Source organism: Colias eurytheme, chromosome 22, assembly GCF_061535395.1.
Source record: "Colias eurytheme isolate Ceu_HAF_F1 chromosome 22, ilColEury1 Martin Lab GWU primary, whole genome shotgun sequence".
Classification (NCBI taxonomy): Eukaryota; Metazoa; Arthropoda; class Insecta; order Lepidoptera; family Pieridae; genus Colias; species Colias eurytheme.
In genome coordinates, this window is record NC_143001.1 from 1,657,571 (window position 1) to 1,677,845 (window position 20,275).

At 33.0% G+C, this 20,275-nt stretch overlaps 1 protein-coding gene across 1 annotated transcript in view; it reads left to right on the plus strand.

The window, feature by feature from the left end:
- The first annotated feature begins 239 nt into the window (after positions 1 to 239).
- The window catches only part of LOC149898550 (multiple PDZ domain protein-like), a 161,400-nt gene continuing 141,364 nt past the window's right edge, over positions 240 to 20,275 (plus strand). The window contains exons 1-3 of the mRNA XM_090115041.1: positions 240 to 392; positions 2,842 to 2,979; positions 17,724 to 17,873. Of these exons, the coding sequence (XP_089971167.1) occupies positions 390 to 392; positions 2,842 to 2,979; positions 17,724 to 17,873 (291 nt within the window). The 5' untranslated portion in view covers positions 240 to 389. The remainder of the gene's footprint in view (positions 393 to 2,841; positions 2,980 to 17,723; positions 17,874 to 20,275) is intronic.

A 20,275-nucleotide genomic window follows, 5' to 3' on the forward strand; every position in this document is an offset into this window, starting at 1 on the left:
GTAGGCTAAAATTAATGTACTAAAATTATTTAAAATGCATTCTGAACAGGTTTAAAATCGAATAATATGTAGGTAAATGACTGATAATATTTTAAAGACCGTAATAAAAATGAATAGGCTGTAGGCATCATAGTAAAAACATAATATAAGGTACCTACTGCTTATATTTTTTGCGAATTAAAAATCATTTTAACAAGACAAAAAATCTAAAAGTGCAATTGTTACAGTAAACCAAAATGTGCTCCAAAACAGCAGTAGCGTTAGTGCAAAAGTTCGAGTGAGTTATACCAAAGTGTATTCTAGTGCAAGTGTGAAACAGTGACATGGAGAAAGTTAGCTGATCCAAGGGTCAGCCGCGCACGCCCAGGAAACGATTGATTCGACGCATTATGGTAAATATTTCATTATTTTTAGTGTATAGCAAAAATAAATATTCAAATATTACTTATATTTTATTGACAAAAGTTATTTATTTGTTTCTTTTTCCTTCTCGTCGCAACAGAAAGATTTTTTGTGAAATTACTAGTATAGTATTATGTAGGGAATGCAATCCCGATCCCGCGGGATCCCGATCTCGCGAGATCTCGTGTAATTTTTCGGGATCAATCCTGACGCATCATATGACGAGATCCCGTTCGAGATTGACGGGATTGGGACGCAGTGGTCAGCGACGCAACACACAACCACTCGGGGCGCAAGCTTTTAAATTTTTCATAATTTTTCCTAATTCCCTTGAAATAAGCTTATTGTTTTGATTACCTAATTTACCTACGTTAATTTCCTTACAACCTGATTATTATTTAGTTGGTAAGATTAAAGAATAAAGGTTTTTATTTTCTTTCGAGTAATATGTTATTTTAGTTGACCTCACTAGGGGCCATCCATAAATTACGTCACACGTTAATAGGGGGGGAGGGTATCATCTTTATGTGACATAATCTGACAAGGGGCAGGGGGGATCAAAAGCTTTGTGACGTGACATAATAAAACGAAACGAAATTTGTACGTGAGCAAAAAACTTTGAACAGAAAATTTTTAATCAACCTACCTATATGTATTTATTAATAATTTCGCACTCTCGCTATAAGATTATCAAGAGATAATCTTGTTTGCGTTTTAATGTTGTTGCCGAATTAAATGTTGTTGCGTAAGAACGCATTTAATTCCTAGATCATGTTGTAATGCAAATTGGGACACTCAAATTTACGATTTTTTAAATTTTAGATATTTAAGATTATGTATTTAATAAGTAAAAATAAGTAAAAAAATGAAAATAACTGTTTTCTTTTGATTATTTTTAGATACATGCATAAGTTTGAAAAATATGTGACGTCACATTAGGGGGGACGGGGTACTTAAAATGTGACAAGGAGTGGGGGAGGGGTTGAAAAGTTCTAAAATTCGCGTGACGTAATTTATAGATAGCCCCACTATTACAAACAAGCAGTTATTAGCTTTTTCAGTCATCTGAATTCAACATTTTCTTTAAATTAGACGGGATCCCGAAAATTCCGGGATCCCGCGGGATTGATATTTCTAATCCCGCGGGATCCCGAATTTGCAATCTCGAGTCGGGATTGCATTCCCTAGTATTATGTTATCTATGATGAAATATGTATATGATTATATAATATATATATGAATATGATTTTTGTGTTAGAGATAGGTTAGGAGGCTAGAGAGTGATATAGGCTACTTTGTAGCACGTCGAAACTCGAAACATCTTATTCCTATGGAAATTTCTCTTGACAACGCAGTCGAAGCCGCAGGCGGACACATGATGATGATGATTAAATGAATTATAGACTACTCGAATAAAATTTAGGTACTTACCATACTTAACCCACTTGAAACGTTTTAATTTGAATGGTAGAGGAGTATGTAGAGCAACATTTCGGTGACATTTTATTTAAAACGGGGACGGTATGATTGTATTACTGGCTTACTAGTTTATCTAAATATAACAAGAAAGGGTATTTATTCATAACGTACAAAGGTATCAAATTAAAACCAAACAAAATTGTATCTCGTAGAGCAAACGACAATACCCTTTTTCAATTCCCAGTCAAAGAGACCTCTTTTTATGATCTCCAGAGAAAACAACCGCTATATGAAATAAACAGAACATAAAAAACTTGGCTAACAAAACGTAACGGCTTACAGCTTTGCTGCGATAACAAATGATATGTTTTCAGTACAATTTTTACATAATAAATAAAGTAAGGCTGATGTAACCAGCGTTACGAAAGCTTAAGGGAATACACGTGGATCGTAATTTCTGCACAATTGTTGGCTCAGCTTCGATAAAGAGGTCAAAGTCCATTTCAATTCTGGAATATTGAATAAAGGATTATTTAGTTTCAGATAGAAAAGAAAACTACGCTTAAATTAATAGTAGCATGCAAGACTTTCAGCAACATAGTAACCGATTACAATTTAAACACTGATGAGTTTAATTCTAGTTTTTTGGCAGTAAGGCAAATGTTGATTGAATTTTAATGAAGAACGGATAATTATACTGTCAAATAACTAATTACAACGATCTGTTAATAAAATTGTTAGGCTGAAAGAAAATTTTGAAATCATGGTTTAAAAATTTATCAATACCATCAGTTGGTTTTAGGTCTTTTCTGTGTCATTGTGAACGTATAGTTTAAAAATATTTATCTTCCGAGGTTTTTTTTTTCATTTGGTAAATTCATAGATGTCTACATATTGCTGAATCAAACATTCAAGTATTTGCAGAATCTGAAAACTATATCATAGCGCATCAAAATCGAGACACCCTGTATATGAAAATTATTATACCTTCAATAGAAATAACTTCAAGTTATTTTACAGCAAGTGTTCGGCGAGTGGGCCCAAGTAGAAGTGGTGGAGCTAGTGAACGACGGGTCGGGGCTCGCGTTCGGCATCGTGGGGGGGCGGTCGTCGGGCGTCGTGGTCAAGAGCGTGCTGCCGGGCGGCGTGGCTGACAGGGTGAGGAGTAGTTCTTGTATTGTTGAAGTGAAAACTTCTTTAGCGGCGTTGGGTATAAAATCTTAAACTCGCATCAGGACACGTGGCCTGATCGAAAAAGCGTAAGACGGGTTTTTTTTTAGCCCTTATATTCCATGCGTAAGACGGATACCATTCCAAAATATCAAACATGCTGAAAGTTAATAATCAAGTTTTCACTTCTGCCGGCACTCCCGGAGTGCAACCAGTCTTTTTTTTCTCATCTTTAGGTTAAGTGGAATTTATGTACTTGAAAATGGTTAAATAAATATTTCAGGACAATTTTCACACACGGCACCATCTGATCCCATGAGCTTTCGCTTGTGTTATGGAAACCAGATGGCTGATAAACATACATATATAATTTTAAATAAATACTTATAGCTATACACTTATACTAATATACTTATACACTAAACTTCTGTCTTCTATATTTGTTGGAAAAATGTTCTGCATCTGTCATGTACGACTTCTCGAAAGTTCCTCTGCGTGCTGGGCTGGTCAATATCCTATAAGATTTTTAAAGTTGTATAATTGTTAGACTGTTCTCATGTTAAACTGCTAAATGCGGCTGCAAAAAGCGAAGTAGAATGGTACTATTGAAAACACTATCCACACATTAACTAGAAAATAATAATAATAGTTAAAAAAAACTAATAAACACGCTTTTTATAGAAAACCGAACTAAAAAATAGACAATTTTTATCAAATTAGTGTATTGTCAATTGTCATCGGTCCTCAATAAATCTACAAAGTTTGAACGAAATCTGGCAGTTTAAAGTGGGTTAAAATCGCGCCCAAAGAAGTCGGTTACAAACCTACAGGTGAAGCTAATATAAAGCGTGTAATAATAACGCATAGGTACGAAGGCATAACATTATGCATAAAATAATTAGGTTTCAATTCCAACTATTGTTTTAACTTGACCAATATTCTTCTAATTTTTGTAGAAAGAGGCAGATTGACCTGTAAATTTTGAAAATGTCAATGTTTGCATCATGTGCCCTCCATATGCCAATTGCCTCCGTCTTTATTTATTACAATACAATAAAACAACGATCAACGTCAAGTATAATAAAGTACAATTCGATATTTGTTTCACATACCATTTGTTTGCAAAACGACCCAACTTTTTTCATTACCACTGGGCACCGTACCAAAGACATTTCTCTTGTAATGTTTACGTGTTCCCATTGTGCTTCCAAATAACCGTTTTATTGAAGTTACTATTGAATTCTCACTCAATTCAACGTATTGGCACCTACAGAACGTGAGATATATAGATAATACGAAATAATTTACAGGACATAAACCGGGAACAATATAAATTATAATAATCTTAATGTTCAAAACATGACAGAAGTGGAGCACGGGTAAAAGAAACTTTTATTTTCATTACTCGTATAAGCACTGCTATTCAATTCTATAGCAGTAAACACATGAATGTAGTTTTAAGAAACTAAAATAAAGCTTTAATAAGATGAAATAATTGTATTGTCACAAATCCTTGGTAAGTATACAAAGTTAGGACCAGGTATAGACTTAATCAAATCGAGTCTAAACGAGTCGGTAACATACAAACAGAAAAATCAAAAATTCATAGGTGTATAGCAAATGTAAGCGTGTTACAGGTGAAGCTACTATAGGCTCGATAAAAACATTATCCGTAGGCCTACAAAAGTTCATAGCTATAGAGCCACAGGCCACAGCTAACAGAAACGAAGCACAAAACTGTGCGCAAACGGCAAATGTAACAATTGCAGCAACCTAAATATTTCACTGAAAAAGAAACAATTTCAGACCATTTCATCCATCACAAAGGTCAAACGGTTCCACAATAGACGTCCTAGATATTTGACCTAGACTGGAACGAAAACTTATTGGATCTAACACGTTTTGGCTTTCGGATTTTGTAAACTGAAATTAAAGTAAAGAAAAACGAGTGAATTGAAGTTACAGCTTCTTAAAAGCTCTGCATCAACTAATCAGACATGATGGGATGGACATTGATATATCATTTCAGTTTTTAACAAAAGTTTAGACAATAATATATTTCTATGTAATGTACATCTCAGCACTATGTTTTATAGCAGTATTATTTCCAGCGTGCGAAAGTGATAGCATAATAAAGCGCTGTGATCTTTCCACACTGGATATAATACTGCCATAAGACATAATGATACGGGGGCTGAACACAGTTTCAGGGAAATTAGACTAACGGTTAATTTGGCATTATATTATAAGTCAGGATTAGATATTTAGCCAGATACCACACTAATATTGTCTTAATTTAAGGAATAAGGCGTAGACCAATTTAAAGTTTCTACAGTCAGACCGTACGAGGGTTACAACTAGGGTTGCTTCGCCATAAATTATCGAAGTTTCTTCGCAAGTTCGCTTGTGTAATAAATACGAGAAGGGGTAAAAACTTATGTAAGCGGTATGCGGTAACGTAATATGCGGAACGGTTGTGCCGTATTAAACTCTGTAAGAACTACTTTTAATAGGAAATTCAATAAGCCAATTTGATCTTGGATCTTGTTGTTCAAATAGACAGATCTTTTCTATTTTTGAAGTGAAACGTTGTTCAAATAGACATATCTTTTTTATTTTTGAATTGAAACTTCTTTGGCGCGTTGAGAGTAAAACTTCAAAGTTGCGTCATTGCAATCCCGTCACGTTATGGATTAAGGCGACGATTTTGATATCTTTAATATTGCCAAAGTTTCACTTCTGACGCGTGAGCTCGACACACACACGACACACGAAATAACAAATCCATGCTGATAATCAAATTCCAAAAGGCAATAATTTTACAAATCAGTATGAAATATGAATTCATTTTATCCTCCTCTATGAATACTGTCAATACTTATTGAAGAGTGAATAACTTTTTCTAAATAAATCATGATCTTATTTAACACCTACGTCTCACGAAGTTTATAATTTTGATTTGAAGTTCGTCGCGAGTTACGAATTTGTAATTAACCTTGTTATAAGTTCCCTTTCTAAAGAAAACTTTTAAACGTGAAAATATAGAATTGGAGACATTAAATTATACAGTTTCATTTCTGTTTCGCCAGGAATGGGAAATAAGCTATACTTACTGCAGGGTTGATAATAAAATTAACGAATTAATAAATTTATTTTTAAGCTTTTGCATAGCTTCTATCGCGGGCCTTGAGCGCGGGGACCAAATTCAGAAATTCCGTAACGAAAAGCCTCACGCTCCCCACTCCGACGGGCGCGGAGGTGTGGCTTGAAGGCACGCTATGCAATAGCTTTACCGCGGCAGTCCCCGAGTGCCACACGTCTTTTTTTAATTGGTCTCATGAACTAAGGTAACTAATAAGTATAACTAATTAATTTTTATTTGTTACTGACTGTTGTGTGTTATACATAATATTCTACCCTACTTAATACATAATAAACTATACTAAATATTATAGCTGAAGAGTTTGTTTGTTTGAATGCGATAATCTCAGGAACGAGTCTGACTTGAAAAATTATTTCGGTGTTAGATAGGCCATTTATCGGAGAAATGGATAATGCCCATTTATCGAATGCGGGAGCGAAGCAATGCGGGTAAAACTGCGGGGCACAGCTAGTCTGAAATAAATAAAAATGAAGGAATACATTAACGAATGCTTCTTATAATATGTAATTAAGAATATACAAAAGTGAGTGAATGAGTGCATAGTTAAATCCAAAGCCCAGTTTTATCCCTTGTAACCTTCTCATGCCCTCCCTAACAAACATGTTATTCAGTAGTCATGACAACACTGTTTGCATTTCATTACCTTTTTGCTATTTATCTTGTAAGTACGCAGTTTCTTTTACATGAATCAACTCTGATAAAACTGTAGGTTCTATTTATTTATTTTTATGTATTTTACAAAGTATAGCCAACAATTGTTAACACTAATTATAGACATACAAGGAAAATACAAGTGCAACAATAATTAATTATAGGCTAACACCACATGTCTTTAAAAACGGTAATGATTTAAGAATCTATGATAGTGCTGATTTTCAGTGGTTATGTAGTCAACATTGATATTTGTAATTCAATCAAAGCTTTTCTTTGTTTGATTCTATATATTTTACGAGTATATAGTTGTTATGTTAAAGAATTATATTTTTAATTTTAAGTATCAATTTCACGGAGACATACAGTTAAAATATTATATGACTAGCTGTGCCCGCGACTTCGTCCGCGTGGAATAGTGACTGTATAGTAGTTACTACTTAATTTTTGAAGTGAAAACTTCTTTAGCGGCGTTGAGCACTTTTTCTGTAATGGGTATAAAATCTTAAACTCGCGTCAGGACACGTGACCCGAAAAAGCGTAAGACGGATACCATTCCAAAACATCAAACATGCTCAACGTTAATAATCAAGTATTCACTTCTGCCGGCACTCCCGGAGTGCAACCCTTCTTTTATATTGAATTTAAAGGAAAAACACGTACTACCATAAATAATACAAAGAACTATTAGTAAAATTTATTACTAAACTGAGCTAAAAAATAAAAAAATAAATACCTAATTAATTTTCTACGTAAAATTTATTTTTAGGCACCAGAGGGGAAGGGAGCAAATTTATTTTTCTTCCTTCCTTGTATGGATGATTTTGTTAATAAATCGTGAAGCAACTGAGCGCCGAGACAAACGTCAAAACGCAAAGGAATAGAATCCGCTATCGATACTAATAATTGACATAAGCGTATGATGTTTTGCTAAGGATTTGTTCACCCTACCAACGACGACGACGACCACAAACAAAATTTTCATCCAGTCGCAATTTAACAAAATAGTGCTAAACACAATTAGAATAAAATATTAAAATTTCCTGTCGTTCTGGTGCTTGGATTTTTTTTTTTGAATGAATGAATAAATAGATTTTTCGTAGAAACGGTAGCTCCTAGAAAATCGAAAAAAATCTATTTTTTATTAATTGACCTCGAAATTTTTTTCTTCCGAGTACCAGTATGACGGGAAATTTTAATATTTTATTTTGAACAAATTTGGTCTGGATGAGAATTTTGGTCGTTGTCGTCGTCGTAATTTTGGTAGTGTGACCGAACCATTACTAAAATGTGATGAGCTTATGTCAATAATAATTAGCGATAGCAGTTTCTATTCCATAGCGTTTATTCTAATCTCTGCCGTTTCGGCCTGCAGATCTTTCCTGTCTCACGCCTGTAGTAACTAATCCGTTTAGACCGTGCAATAAAAATTAATAAATACCATTTTAAATATTTATAAAAATAAAAAAACAAAGTCGTCGGAGCTGCCATACCATCATTATCATATCATATATTATATTTTTTTTATAATGGTACTTAATTTTAAAGATCCTCGGGAAGTTTGTAAAATTATTGTTTATTCCTTTACATTCGTTGCGTTGGTTTTTTTTTTAATTTTTAAATTTTAAACTTCGGTTTCTTATTTTCAAGTAAGCGAGACCTACCTCCATTTTACATTCCTATATCATATTGATATCTATGAGTTTGTTGCTCCTTGACATCATCATCAACCGTGCACAAATTGTAATGGACCACAGTGACAAAAGAAGTGGTATCTTTAGGAAAAAAAATTGCCAAGGGCCTGGCCTATGTGGCTTTGAGTAGAGTTCAAAATTTCCAGTGTGTGGCTATCCTCTCGCTCCCATATCCCCCTCTTCTTTAATAGACTTTCAACCCATTCCCTTTCCACCCCTAGTAAATGGGATAACCGATTTTGATGTAAACCATATTATCTAATTGTACCTATATGTACACGTCATATCCTGTCGTTTGATGCTCCATTTGGTTTATTTATCTAACCACTGTCACCCCTAAAGTGCCCTATATGTAATAAACGGATGAACCGATTTCGATAAAACATTATTAATTGTAATTCACACGTTGCTCTTTCATATTTTGATATATCTACCGCTTGAGTATATTATTTGACAACATTCCATTATTGTTCATTCCCACTTTTACCGCTGTAATCTAATAGAAGCTGTAATGGATAAACCGAATTGGATAAAAATATAACTAATATTTTTTCCCACATTCCCACTTTTACCCCTATAAAGGTATAATAAATGGATGAACCGATTTTGATACACTTTATCTAAGAACCAGCGTCGGAAAATATGCTTTAACTACAGTTTTGGGTTTGGGATCGATTTAATAATTTAACCCCTGCTAATTTTTTTTACATATTTTCATTGTACAGACATCACTTTTCTAGAATTTTATTATATGTATTGATGATTGATGATTGATGATTGACCACGCGCAAGGTTACTAATTTCCACTACATCCTCACGCAAATCGCCAATTTTTATTAACGGGTAATTCTATGATAAGAGGTGACTACTACGGAAATCTATGTAAAAGTGTTTTTTTGATCTATGCATTGCTTTTTTGTGCAATGAATCACACCACTTCAATGCCCTTTATTAAATAACATTACAATTAAATATCCAATTAAAGCATATTTTTGTAAAATTCGTTATAAAATGTAAAAAAGTCCCTACCCTGGCCTGTCCCCTTATCGGTTTCAGCTTAACTAACATACAATACATTCACTCTTTATATTATTTGATAAAGCAAACTATGTTTACCTCAAATTTAAGTAAATACACTTAAATGTTATTAAAGAAAAATTCAACAATATTTGTTTATTTTCAATAATTTTTTAACTTTATTTTTGTCCCGCTCTTTTTGTGTATCTACCCTGGCAATATTCGCACCGCCGCTGTAATATAAAATATCAGACGGCCATATTCCCTAACGCGCTGAGCGACATGTAACGACGTGAAGTTAGCAATACTAAGCACAGAAACGGTTAGATCGACGCCATTTGACAGTTGTTCCGACGCGTTCGTGCGGTGTAACAGTTTCGCAAGGTCATTGAGTCTCTCCACTGGTAAGTAATAAAAGTTATAATAATCACTTAATTTATTTGCATTTCCTGTCCGAACTTAGTAATATTGTAATAGTCAAAGCTTGCTTTATTATTAACTAAAACATTTGTTGTGTGAATCAAAATAATTCATTATGTCATGAAAACGTCTTTCCCCTGGCGTATTTCCCCTGGTGAGATTATTGCCAGGGAAGAGACTTACTGACCAGGGGAGATAATATGCATCGTATTTATACTGTTATCATTATTTGGGAATCTTCGTTTATTCTCGGTTTAAAACCGTTAGAGTGAAATGACAGATACGGGCTTTTTAGCCAAGTAACTGCCATTTGAGACTTATTTAAGTAGGTGTGTTGTGAGGTGTTTCGTCACTCTGCATAAACTTTCGCACAATCCTGCAAGTGTTTAAAATGGCTGCTTTTTGTAGATTAATATATGTGTTATGACTTATGTGGTAATTCTATTAACTTCAAACTGTGGTGTTAGTATTTAGGGACTATTCCTGTAGTGGAAATAACTATCGGTACTATGTATATTGTATACTTTACTAACATTCCATATTCTGTTTATTTCTTCCTGTAACTCTATGTATTTATTTATTTTTTCAGTGATGGTTTTAAGTAGGTAATGTGAATTAGGGACTGCAATATCAATAATGTATGCTGGTTTTTTGTTTTTATCATGAATTGTAATATTGGGTCTGTTGTAGTGTATCGTTTTATCTGTTAAAATTGCTCGATCGTAGTACAGTTTGTGTGTGTTATTTTCTAATACTTGTAGTATGGTGTGTCTGTGTTTTGAATGAGTTTATATTTGAGTGCTAGCTTTTCATTATTATTATTATTGTTTTAGATTTTGGCACCACCGAAAAAGTTAACACGTGAAGAAAAATTACAGAAGAAACGTGAAGCAGAGAAAATACGATATCAAATATTAAAAATGATCCAGAAATGAAGATGAACATTGCAATCATTTTAAGCTTGGTGTTATGACATACTCTGTTAATAAAGAATATCGTCTCCAAGTCGAGGATATTTACGGACCGGATACAGAGTCCGAAAATGAGACTCCATTTGACATTCAAAAAACAATTACTCCAAAAAATGTCAAACACCAAATAATAGATACTCAACAACCGTCGACATCCAAAAAAATACTAAAGAACGGTGACTTTATTCTAGTCAAATTATTAACCAAAGAAACAGAGTACCGTTATGTGGCCATGTGTACGGGTTTGGAAGAAGATGAGTCGTTTTTTGTAAAATTGCAGATAACACTGGAAAATTATTCAAAGTTGATGAAAAAGATGTATCATTCATCTCAGAAAGTCAGGTTGTTGAGACACTACCTACGCCAAATATTGTTTTGAAAGGGCAGAGGATGTTCTACTCCTTCAAAAAGTCTGTCGATGTGTTTGAGAAAGCTTAACAATTTTATTTTTTGTTCATATAGGCAAGAGGATGCCTTTAATTTGTTATATTATATTTGTATTTTATAATTAAAACATATTCATTTATTTTCGTTTTAGATTTGAAAAAAAGGCAAGGAAAGGATTTTTTGTTCATATAGGCAAGAGAATGCCTTCAATTTGCTATATTATAATTGTATTTTATAATTAAAACATGTTCATTAATTTTCGTTTTAGTTTTGAAAAAAGGCTGTAATTAGATAGTATAAAATTAGTGATAAATAATTATTAAAAGTCTGATTTATGATTAATACGATACCTAGCCTGATTAATAAATAAATACATGTGATAAAAAATGTTGCCTGATTATAAGTTTCAAGTACAATATTTAATAAAAGTCGATTATTTATATTGTATTCTTTGTTTTATTGCTTCTAATTCTCTCCCCTGGTCAAATACGTATCTACCCTGATCTTCATGTCTCTACCCTGCCTGATGTATTTACCCTGGCCATCAAAAAAGTGACAAAATATCTATAAAGTAACTTGCCCTTACGTGAATAGATACATAAACGGGCCAAAAGTCATGATATATATGTTTGATGGAAAAACTCCAACTTTTCTCCTTAGCCGTCTCCTCAATAGATGTAAAACCTCTTATTATAGAACTACCCTAACATTGAATCTGTTAATAAAAAAAATCAAAAGATAACCGTAACTACCTTATTTTATTAAAAAGCTACTAACAAATAAAGTTTTATCAAGAACTAAAGTGACCTTCTTTATAGTCTTGTAAAAGTTATACCTACATAAAAATAAAATTTCATCATTTTCTTATTTTGTCATACTTAACTTTAACTAATAAAACATGAGTCTAACTATATAATTATAATTATAAAGAATAAATACAAAAGTTACAACTTATCTTTTGTGGGAACGCAAGAAGGCGAAAATTAAAAAAAAAGCTGAAGATTTATAACAATGTAACGAATGAACACAATCACTGTTATCTACTATTACCTATATTAACTGTAATGGTGTCTTGTTTGACATCAAATAATAAACATCTACCCTCACTTATAAAAATTTAGTACATATATTCACATGAAATATAAGCGCACCTGAAATGGACTCTGGGAAGATATGAATTATTTATTTATCTTTAAAAAAAAACAACCTCACCAACATCATAATATTTAAATTATGAATTTCCAAGAAGCGTTAATATTATGTAAATTGATTTGATTTTAATGAAATCTCATAGATGGCGCTGTTTTAAATTTGTCTTTATACTACTAAGATTCATTATACTGTTTCTCTGCCAAAATTACTTAAATGACGTAGTTTTTATAGTGTAAAGGTAGACAATAGCATGGCTTACTCAAAAACAACATTTAAACATGAGTCTTTAGTAATAATCATATAGATAAATACTGAACAAAAGTATTAACAGTCAAAGTATATTATTTTTTACTAACAACATGTAAATGATGAAGGAATAATAATTATCAACGAACTAACCTTTTTGTATTAGAGTCCCGCCTCGTGATCGAATTATTAAAACACGAAGATTTTTAAAAATGTAACCAATGAACACAATCAATATTAGATTAACTGTAATGGTGTCTAGTTTGACTTAAAATAATATACATCTACCCTCACTTTTAAAAATGTAGTATATTCACACGAATTATAAGCGCACCTTATAGGGAAGGGAAGATTTATTATGGGTTAAAGAGTTAAATAAATAACTAACATAATTATATTTAAATTATTAATTTTTAACATTGTGTTCAGTAGTGTTAACATGTAAATTGATTTGATTTTTACGAAATCTCATAGATGGCGCTGAATCAAATTTGTCTTTATAGTACTAAGATTCATTAAACAGTTTCTCTGCCCAAATTACGTAAATGACGTAGTTTTTATAGTGTAAAGCTAGATAATAGCATGGCTTACTCAAAAACAACATTTAAACATGAGTCTTTAGATTGTACGCTGTCGTAGTACACGGAATACGTAAGAAAAGTAAAGGTTCACAGCTCCTCCCCCGGAGGTGATAGCATGATAATATGTTTAAAAAAACCTCACTCGACCTGTTAGTAATATTCATGCAAAATTTGAAGTCAATCTATGCAGTACTTTTCGAGATTAGCTCGGACAAACATACAGACAAACAGACAAACAGACAAACAGACAAACAGACAAAAATTCTAAAAACTATATTTTTGGCTTCTATATCGATTATAGATCATGGAATATGTATTCTTTTAAAAAAATATTCAATGTACAGTTTTGACTTTCCTACGATTTTATTATATGTATATATATATATAGATACCACACATTCCGCAAATTTATTTAAAAGAGACCCACATAATAATTCATTCTTTGAATACAGATAGGAAAAAAGAGGTAGCCTAACTGTATTGAAAGCAATTATGTAAAGTGTTGACGCTCCCATTCCACATTCGATAATAGCCCGTATTGTTTCAATTTATCATAATAAATGTGTTTATTGTTCCACGAAGCAATAACCTTTAGAAAGCGTTCAATAAGGGATGCTCGGTGGGTATGTATTGCGTGTCGTTGGCTTTTTATTGCCTTGTATTGTTATTTAACGATGTATCAAAGTATGCAATATGAACCTTCGATTGCACGTCATTAAAATACGTTTGAAGACTTTATTATAATAAAAAGTCTCACATTTAAGAAAATATTCAGCAAGAATGTAAACAGCATTTTCTTTTACAAGATTTTATTCTGTCTTTTAGTATCGTAAGAAAATTACATTAGGTATATAAAGACTTATCACCGACTTTCTAGTGATTCTACTAAAAGAATTTCGATCAGTAAAAGGTGCGAAATTCAGTTCATACGCCACAAGGGAATTAGGAGACGATGTTTACGTAAATCAAGATATATCTGTTGTGTAATTCAAGCTCTTTTTCACGGGTTATCAGTTGCCAATTATAGAACATTTTTTGTTTAGGGCTGATTTTTCAATATATGGCCGATTCGTGGAATATCGTATTAACCAACCATTTCAGAAAGGTGTTTTTTAATAGTCGAGTATAGTAGTTTAGTAATACTAATACATTGATTGACAGATGTCAACAGCTGAGTGAATATCAGCTCCTTAGTTTTAAATTCAATAATCATATTAAATTCAATAATTACTTGTAATTACTTGTAAACAGCAGGTAATATTGCACGCCTCATAAGCGAAGCGTTGAGGTGGGTACTACTGTCACTTCGCGCAAAACATCTGATTTTTCAAACTTAAAATGTCTTTATGTATCATACATTGCACTTGTAAGATAATACATACACACACATATTAAGAAAAAACACTATTTTTAACGTTCATGATATTTTTGATGTCATTTTTGTTATTTAAACTAGTTAAAAAACAGTTTAAAAAAGTTCTGTCTTGGACGTCCGTGTGTCTGTATGTGCGGATCCTTTTTCTTGTTAACACGATAGCGACCGAAATACTTTACTAATCGAGTCTTTTTTTTTCTCTTACGCTTGAGTATGCTCAGGAATAGAACCCTTTCATTTTTCAGGGTCTGATTCGATGTGGTTTAATTGTTATTAAATAAACAAAAATAATAATTAATAAATATTTATTAAAAAAAAAAATTATGAGGCGTGCACTTTTGGATTTTCCAAATTATTTTTAAAATGTAGTGTAATTTATTTAGGACGCGATTTTTTACCAAGGATTTAAAAATCGACTTAGCTACAAAGAAATCATTACAATGGTCGCTGCTTAGGTCGCTGGTTAGATTGTTCTAAAGAGGTTTTTGCGTATCGTTAAAATTAATTGCATTACAGAACCAAACAATCAATCAAACGAACAATCAAAGTCGTTCATGATCCTACACAGCGTTGTAAATCTAACGCAGATGGTTAACAAACCTCTTATGAAACGAATTTGTAAACATTTCGAGCAAGTTGGTTATGGTGTAAGCTGTGTTAAAAATGGATTGTTTTAACGTTAGTTTTATTAATAGATTTATGAGTAATTGTTTGGGATATTGGCCTTTAATCTTTAAAGTGTTTTATGTGGAAATTAAGATGGTTTCTTTTGAACATGCTTATATTATAAGCTTCACCTGTTAGACCGGGAGATACTGACACAAAATTTCGAGTCATTTGTAACAGGATGGCGGTTCTACAGGGGTCTTAGTACGCAATGACAAAAAGAAAAACGATGGTGTAAACGCTGGTACCGGCGGCTTAGTCGCGTGGGCGTTAGTCGAAGTCGTTGGAAAAATAGCCAAGTCAAACGATTTGTAACACAAAAATTTTAGAATTTACCGATAGCCCATAAAAAAGAAGTAGGCGGTAGTGTCATGCCATACTTTTCCGGTGTGACTTACAGCCCGCCATACCGACGCAAATGTGTTGATTTAAAAAAAACAATTCAACCATTTGTACCAGGCTAACTTTTGCACAGGTAACCATCGTTGTGCAGCCATTTACGAAAATCGCCATGCCATACTTTTCGGACGATTCCAAATGGTCGCCATACCGCCGAAAATCTGCAAATTTTTTTTTCGCCGAACCATTTGTAACACCCTAAATTTTTTTTTCAACAACTCCTGAATGATTATAAATAGAAGTGTGATAATGCCATACCTGTGGGAGGTGGCGAATGTGTATAAGATTTTTTTTTTATTGTATGATTTTATTCGTATTTTGAACGATTTGTAACAGTATGGCATTAATCTTTCCTATAAGTTTGAGGTTCAACAAATATAAATACAAAATTTCAAAGATCTAGGTGGTAGAAATCTTCACTTGTATAAATTAATAATAAATTTATTTATGAAGTATGGCAGCACTTTTTCCCCCTACTAGAAGTATGGCAAATATAATAATGGTCACATTTTATCAAATACTCTCCAAAAATCCAAATGCAATACTGGTACAAAAAGTTTGGCGAAAAAAAAAATTTTTGCAGATTTTCGGCGGTATGGCGACCATTTGGAATCGTCCGAAAAGTATGGTATGGTGATTTTCGTAAATGGCTACACGACGATGGTTACCTGTGCAAAAGTTAGCCTGGTACAAATGGTTGAATTGTTTTTTTTTAAATCAACACATTTGCGTCGGTATGGCGGGCTGTTAGTCACACCGGAAAAGTATGGCATGACACTACCGCCTACTTCTTTTTTATGGGCTATCGGTAAATTCTAAAATTTTTGTGTTACAAATCGTTTGACTTTCGCTATTTTTACGACGAGTTCGACTAACGCCCACGCGACTAACCCACCGGTACCAGCGTTCACACCATCATTTTTCTTTTTGTCATTGCGTACTAAGACCCCTGTAGAACCGCCATCCTGTTACAAATGACTCGAAATTTTGTGTCAGTATCTCCCGGTCTATGTATCATGTATGTTTGTATATAATTTACTCGTTTATTGCTTGATTTTGATCCACATAAAATAAAAAAAATAATAATTAAAACCTTGTAACTTGTAAGTACACATATCAAAGATCGTTGACAATACAATATTTTCATGAGTTTATCAAAAGGGTTTATTAGTTTTTAAAACTCTATTTATTTAAAAAATGTGTAACTATAATTTTATAAAGATAAATGTTTACTCAAGGGCTTCTAATATATAGACAAATTATTATACATTATCAGACGGGATTATTTTATTCGATACGCGCACCAAGGTGCAAAAAGACACACAAAAAGTCACAACTTTCAAGTCGATTCAGATCATGAGATTAAAACTTCACTCTTTGGCGTGATAATGTTGTTTACTTCATCCCCATGGATATAATTACGATCAAAACCATTTTTTTTCATAAAATATAAAATTTGTAAACAGATGAGTGAAGGTCGACATAACTTCATTATGCAGCAAGCTCCTTTCGTTGTTGTGAATTTCATTAATGAACTTTATTACGTCAGTTCGGAACCACTGAAAAACAGTGCTTGCTAACTTGCTATGATTTCATGATTTCTTTACCCAGCACACAGCACGACTACACTACACAAAATATTTTTTTTTATCATATACAACGGGGATGATATACAATGCGAATAATTAGCAAATTATTAAGCTATTGCATAGCTTCTATCGCGGGCCTTGATCGCGGGGACTGAATCCTTAACTTAATTTCCTTGAAATTGCTTAACGAAAAACCTCACGCTCCCCACTCCAACGGACATTGTGGCTTGAAGGCATGCTATGCAATAGCTTTACCGCGGCAGTCTCCGAGTGCCACACGTCTTTTTATATTAGAACCTTTAAATCCAGCTGTATTGGAAGTAACACCCTCCATCTAATTTAAGTATAGGCGTAGTTCGTCTATTGGGTACCTACTTCTTCTGCTATTAAAAATGATGATGAATTTCATCATTGTCTCCAGGATGGGCGTCTACGCAGCGGTGACATGTTACTCCGTATCGGCGCGGTGTCCGTGGTGGGGATGTGCGCGCGGCAAGCGGCCGCCGTGCTGCGGCAGTGCGGCGCCTGCGTGCGCTTGCTGGTCGCTCGCCCCGCGCATACCAACATGCAGGTGTGTAGGAAAAATAAAGGCAATGTTACTCATCTTTGGATAATCTTTGCTATTCGTAAAGATATACAGGGTGTCCCAGCAACGGTATACTAAGCCCCAAGGAGGTTATAGTTTTGCATACGCCGAGTACGTAAAAAATACTTATAAAATTCCAGACGATTTTTTTTGACAAATAGATGAATTCTTAAAACTCTATGTGTAACAAGCAACCCACTAAACTCCTGCACGTGAACTATCGAAAGATTGTTTTCATAGACAAAATGCTCATATTAGCGAAGCGGTATATGCCGGCTGCGCGAAGCTAGAGACGAAAACATGGATTTTAAGGAAATATTAAGCAAACAATTTTTGGCGTAATTTTGTTGTTTAAGTATTTATTACATGATCACTGATGATGTAATAAACATGCAATATGCAAAACTGCACTTATTATACCGATCGCGATAGTGGGACACCCTGTATATTATCTTATGGTAAAAAAAATTACAACAGGTTTTCATTTATAATTTTATTTAAAAAATAAGCAAACAATAAACCAACATTTTTTTAAAACAATTGAGTAAGTATTTTTGAAATCTCGCACGCGAAATCGGGCTCAAATCAAAGAAAAGAAAGCACTGGATTTAAAATTATTTTTCCTCCATTTTAATAATTAACAATGACAATTGACAAATACACAGAATGCTTATTAAATACTTACCTGCAATCTTAGAATACTTACCATAAAAACTTCAGCTGTACATTTTTAACTTCAATAAATGTTTTAGGAAACAACAATTCCAGTGAATTCCGACCATTACTTGTACAACCAAGCGTAGAACTTTTAATAGCAGATAATAAATACGTTGATGAATAATTTAGAAGTAACAATCCATAAACTCGAGAACCGTTGACAAATCCAACGTCTAAATAACTCTAATAAAACTTTCTCTTCCGTTTTAACTTTTAATTGCCAAATAAAAAATCCAGAAATGAATATTTTCTAAATAACAATCCGTGAATACTAATCGTCCATCAATAAAAAGTAAAAACTACCCTACTTGGACAATTTATTTTTATCTACCTTCAAATATGCGAGATGCTTGCTTATGCTGCAGTTTTTTTTATAGTTTAGTTAATTCTATTACAATAATAATTAAGTAGCTGAAATAATTAATTTTTTTTTTATAGTTATTGCCAATATATAGAATTATGTCTTGTTGAATGATTTTAAAATAAATTACATATCAGCACAGATAATATAATACTATACTACTATTAATAACCTAACCAACCGAATACCTATAAGCTTTTTTGATCAGCTTTTTAGACCGGATGAGCACCATTTACCATGTAATCAAAAGACAAATTGAAGAAAACCCAAATTAAAATGACACACGCAGAAATCTAACCATATCCTATACCACCAAGCATTTCACACAAATCCTACCCTATCTCTCTTTCCATAAAAAGTACAAAAACGCTTCACGCAAGCCAATAAATTGCATAACAGAATAATGAACTTTATCGGCATCCCTACCAGGACGGTATGTTAATTACTGGCCGCTCCCACTCAATTTATATTAAAAACATTTATGCCAACCCTATGGAATTTTCCTGATATCAACGACAGATGACGTCATGTAATTAAACGTTTGTCGAAGGGCTCGTATTTATGCAAACCTTGAGATTTAGTACACGTTTTATACACTTTTTATGGGATGATGTTACTGCTACAGAATATAGGGTAGTAATAATTAACAAGGCATTGTAAATATTCTACATTTCTATCATTCATACGTTGGATATTTACAAGGCAGGTATTTGTTCGTAAGTAAAAGTCTGGAAATGGTTCTTGAAATTAAATATTATTGCTTCTGACATTATTGCTTATCACAAGCTTTGGAAGTTATTTAGACAATCCTGAAGTTGTAGTGGATGACGGTGTTTTTTGAAAATTACAATCACGCATACAATATTTTTTTGCATATAAAATTTTGATTTGACTAGCGACCTATTCGGAATTAAAAAGATAATTTAAAAGCATTTAAAAGAGTGTATCCTGGAATAACGTTCCTCTTTACTCTGTATTAAGTTTTACCCTTTTTATGTCTGTACATAAAAAGTGTAAAAAAGTGTTGAACAAATTTAAACAAAATTTCAACGCTCTGCTGTTAGTCAAACAGCGATATTAATATTGACTTTTAAAATCATCTTTTTACAGTATCTATTTTATTATTAAATTCCTTGCTCACAATTTTATAATAGAAAAGTGGAGGAAGAAAAGAGGTATACATATTTAGCCTGCAAGCTTTATTCGCGTAGACCAGTACAAAAATAGCACAACGTAATATTATTTACTCCAAATATATATTAGTAGATAATATTGTATGCTTTTTAAATACGATGACATTTTGATTTAG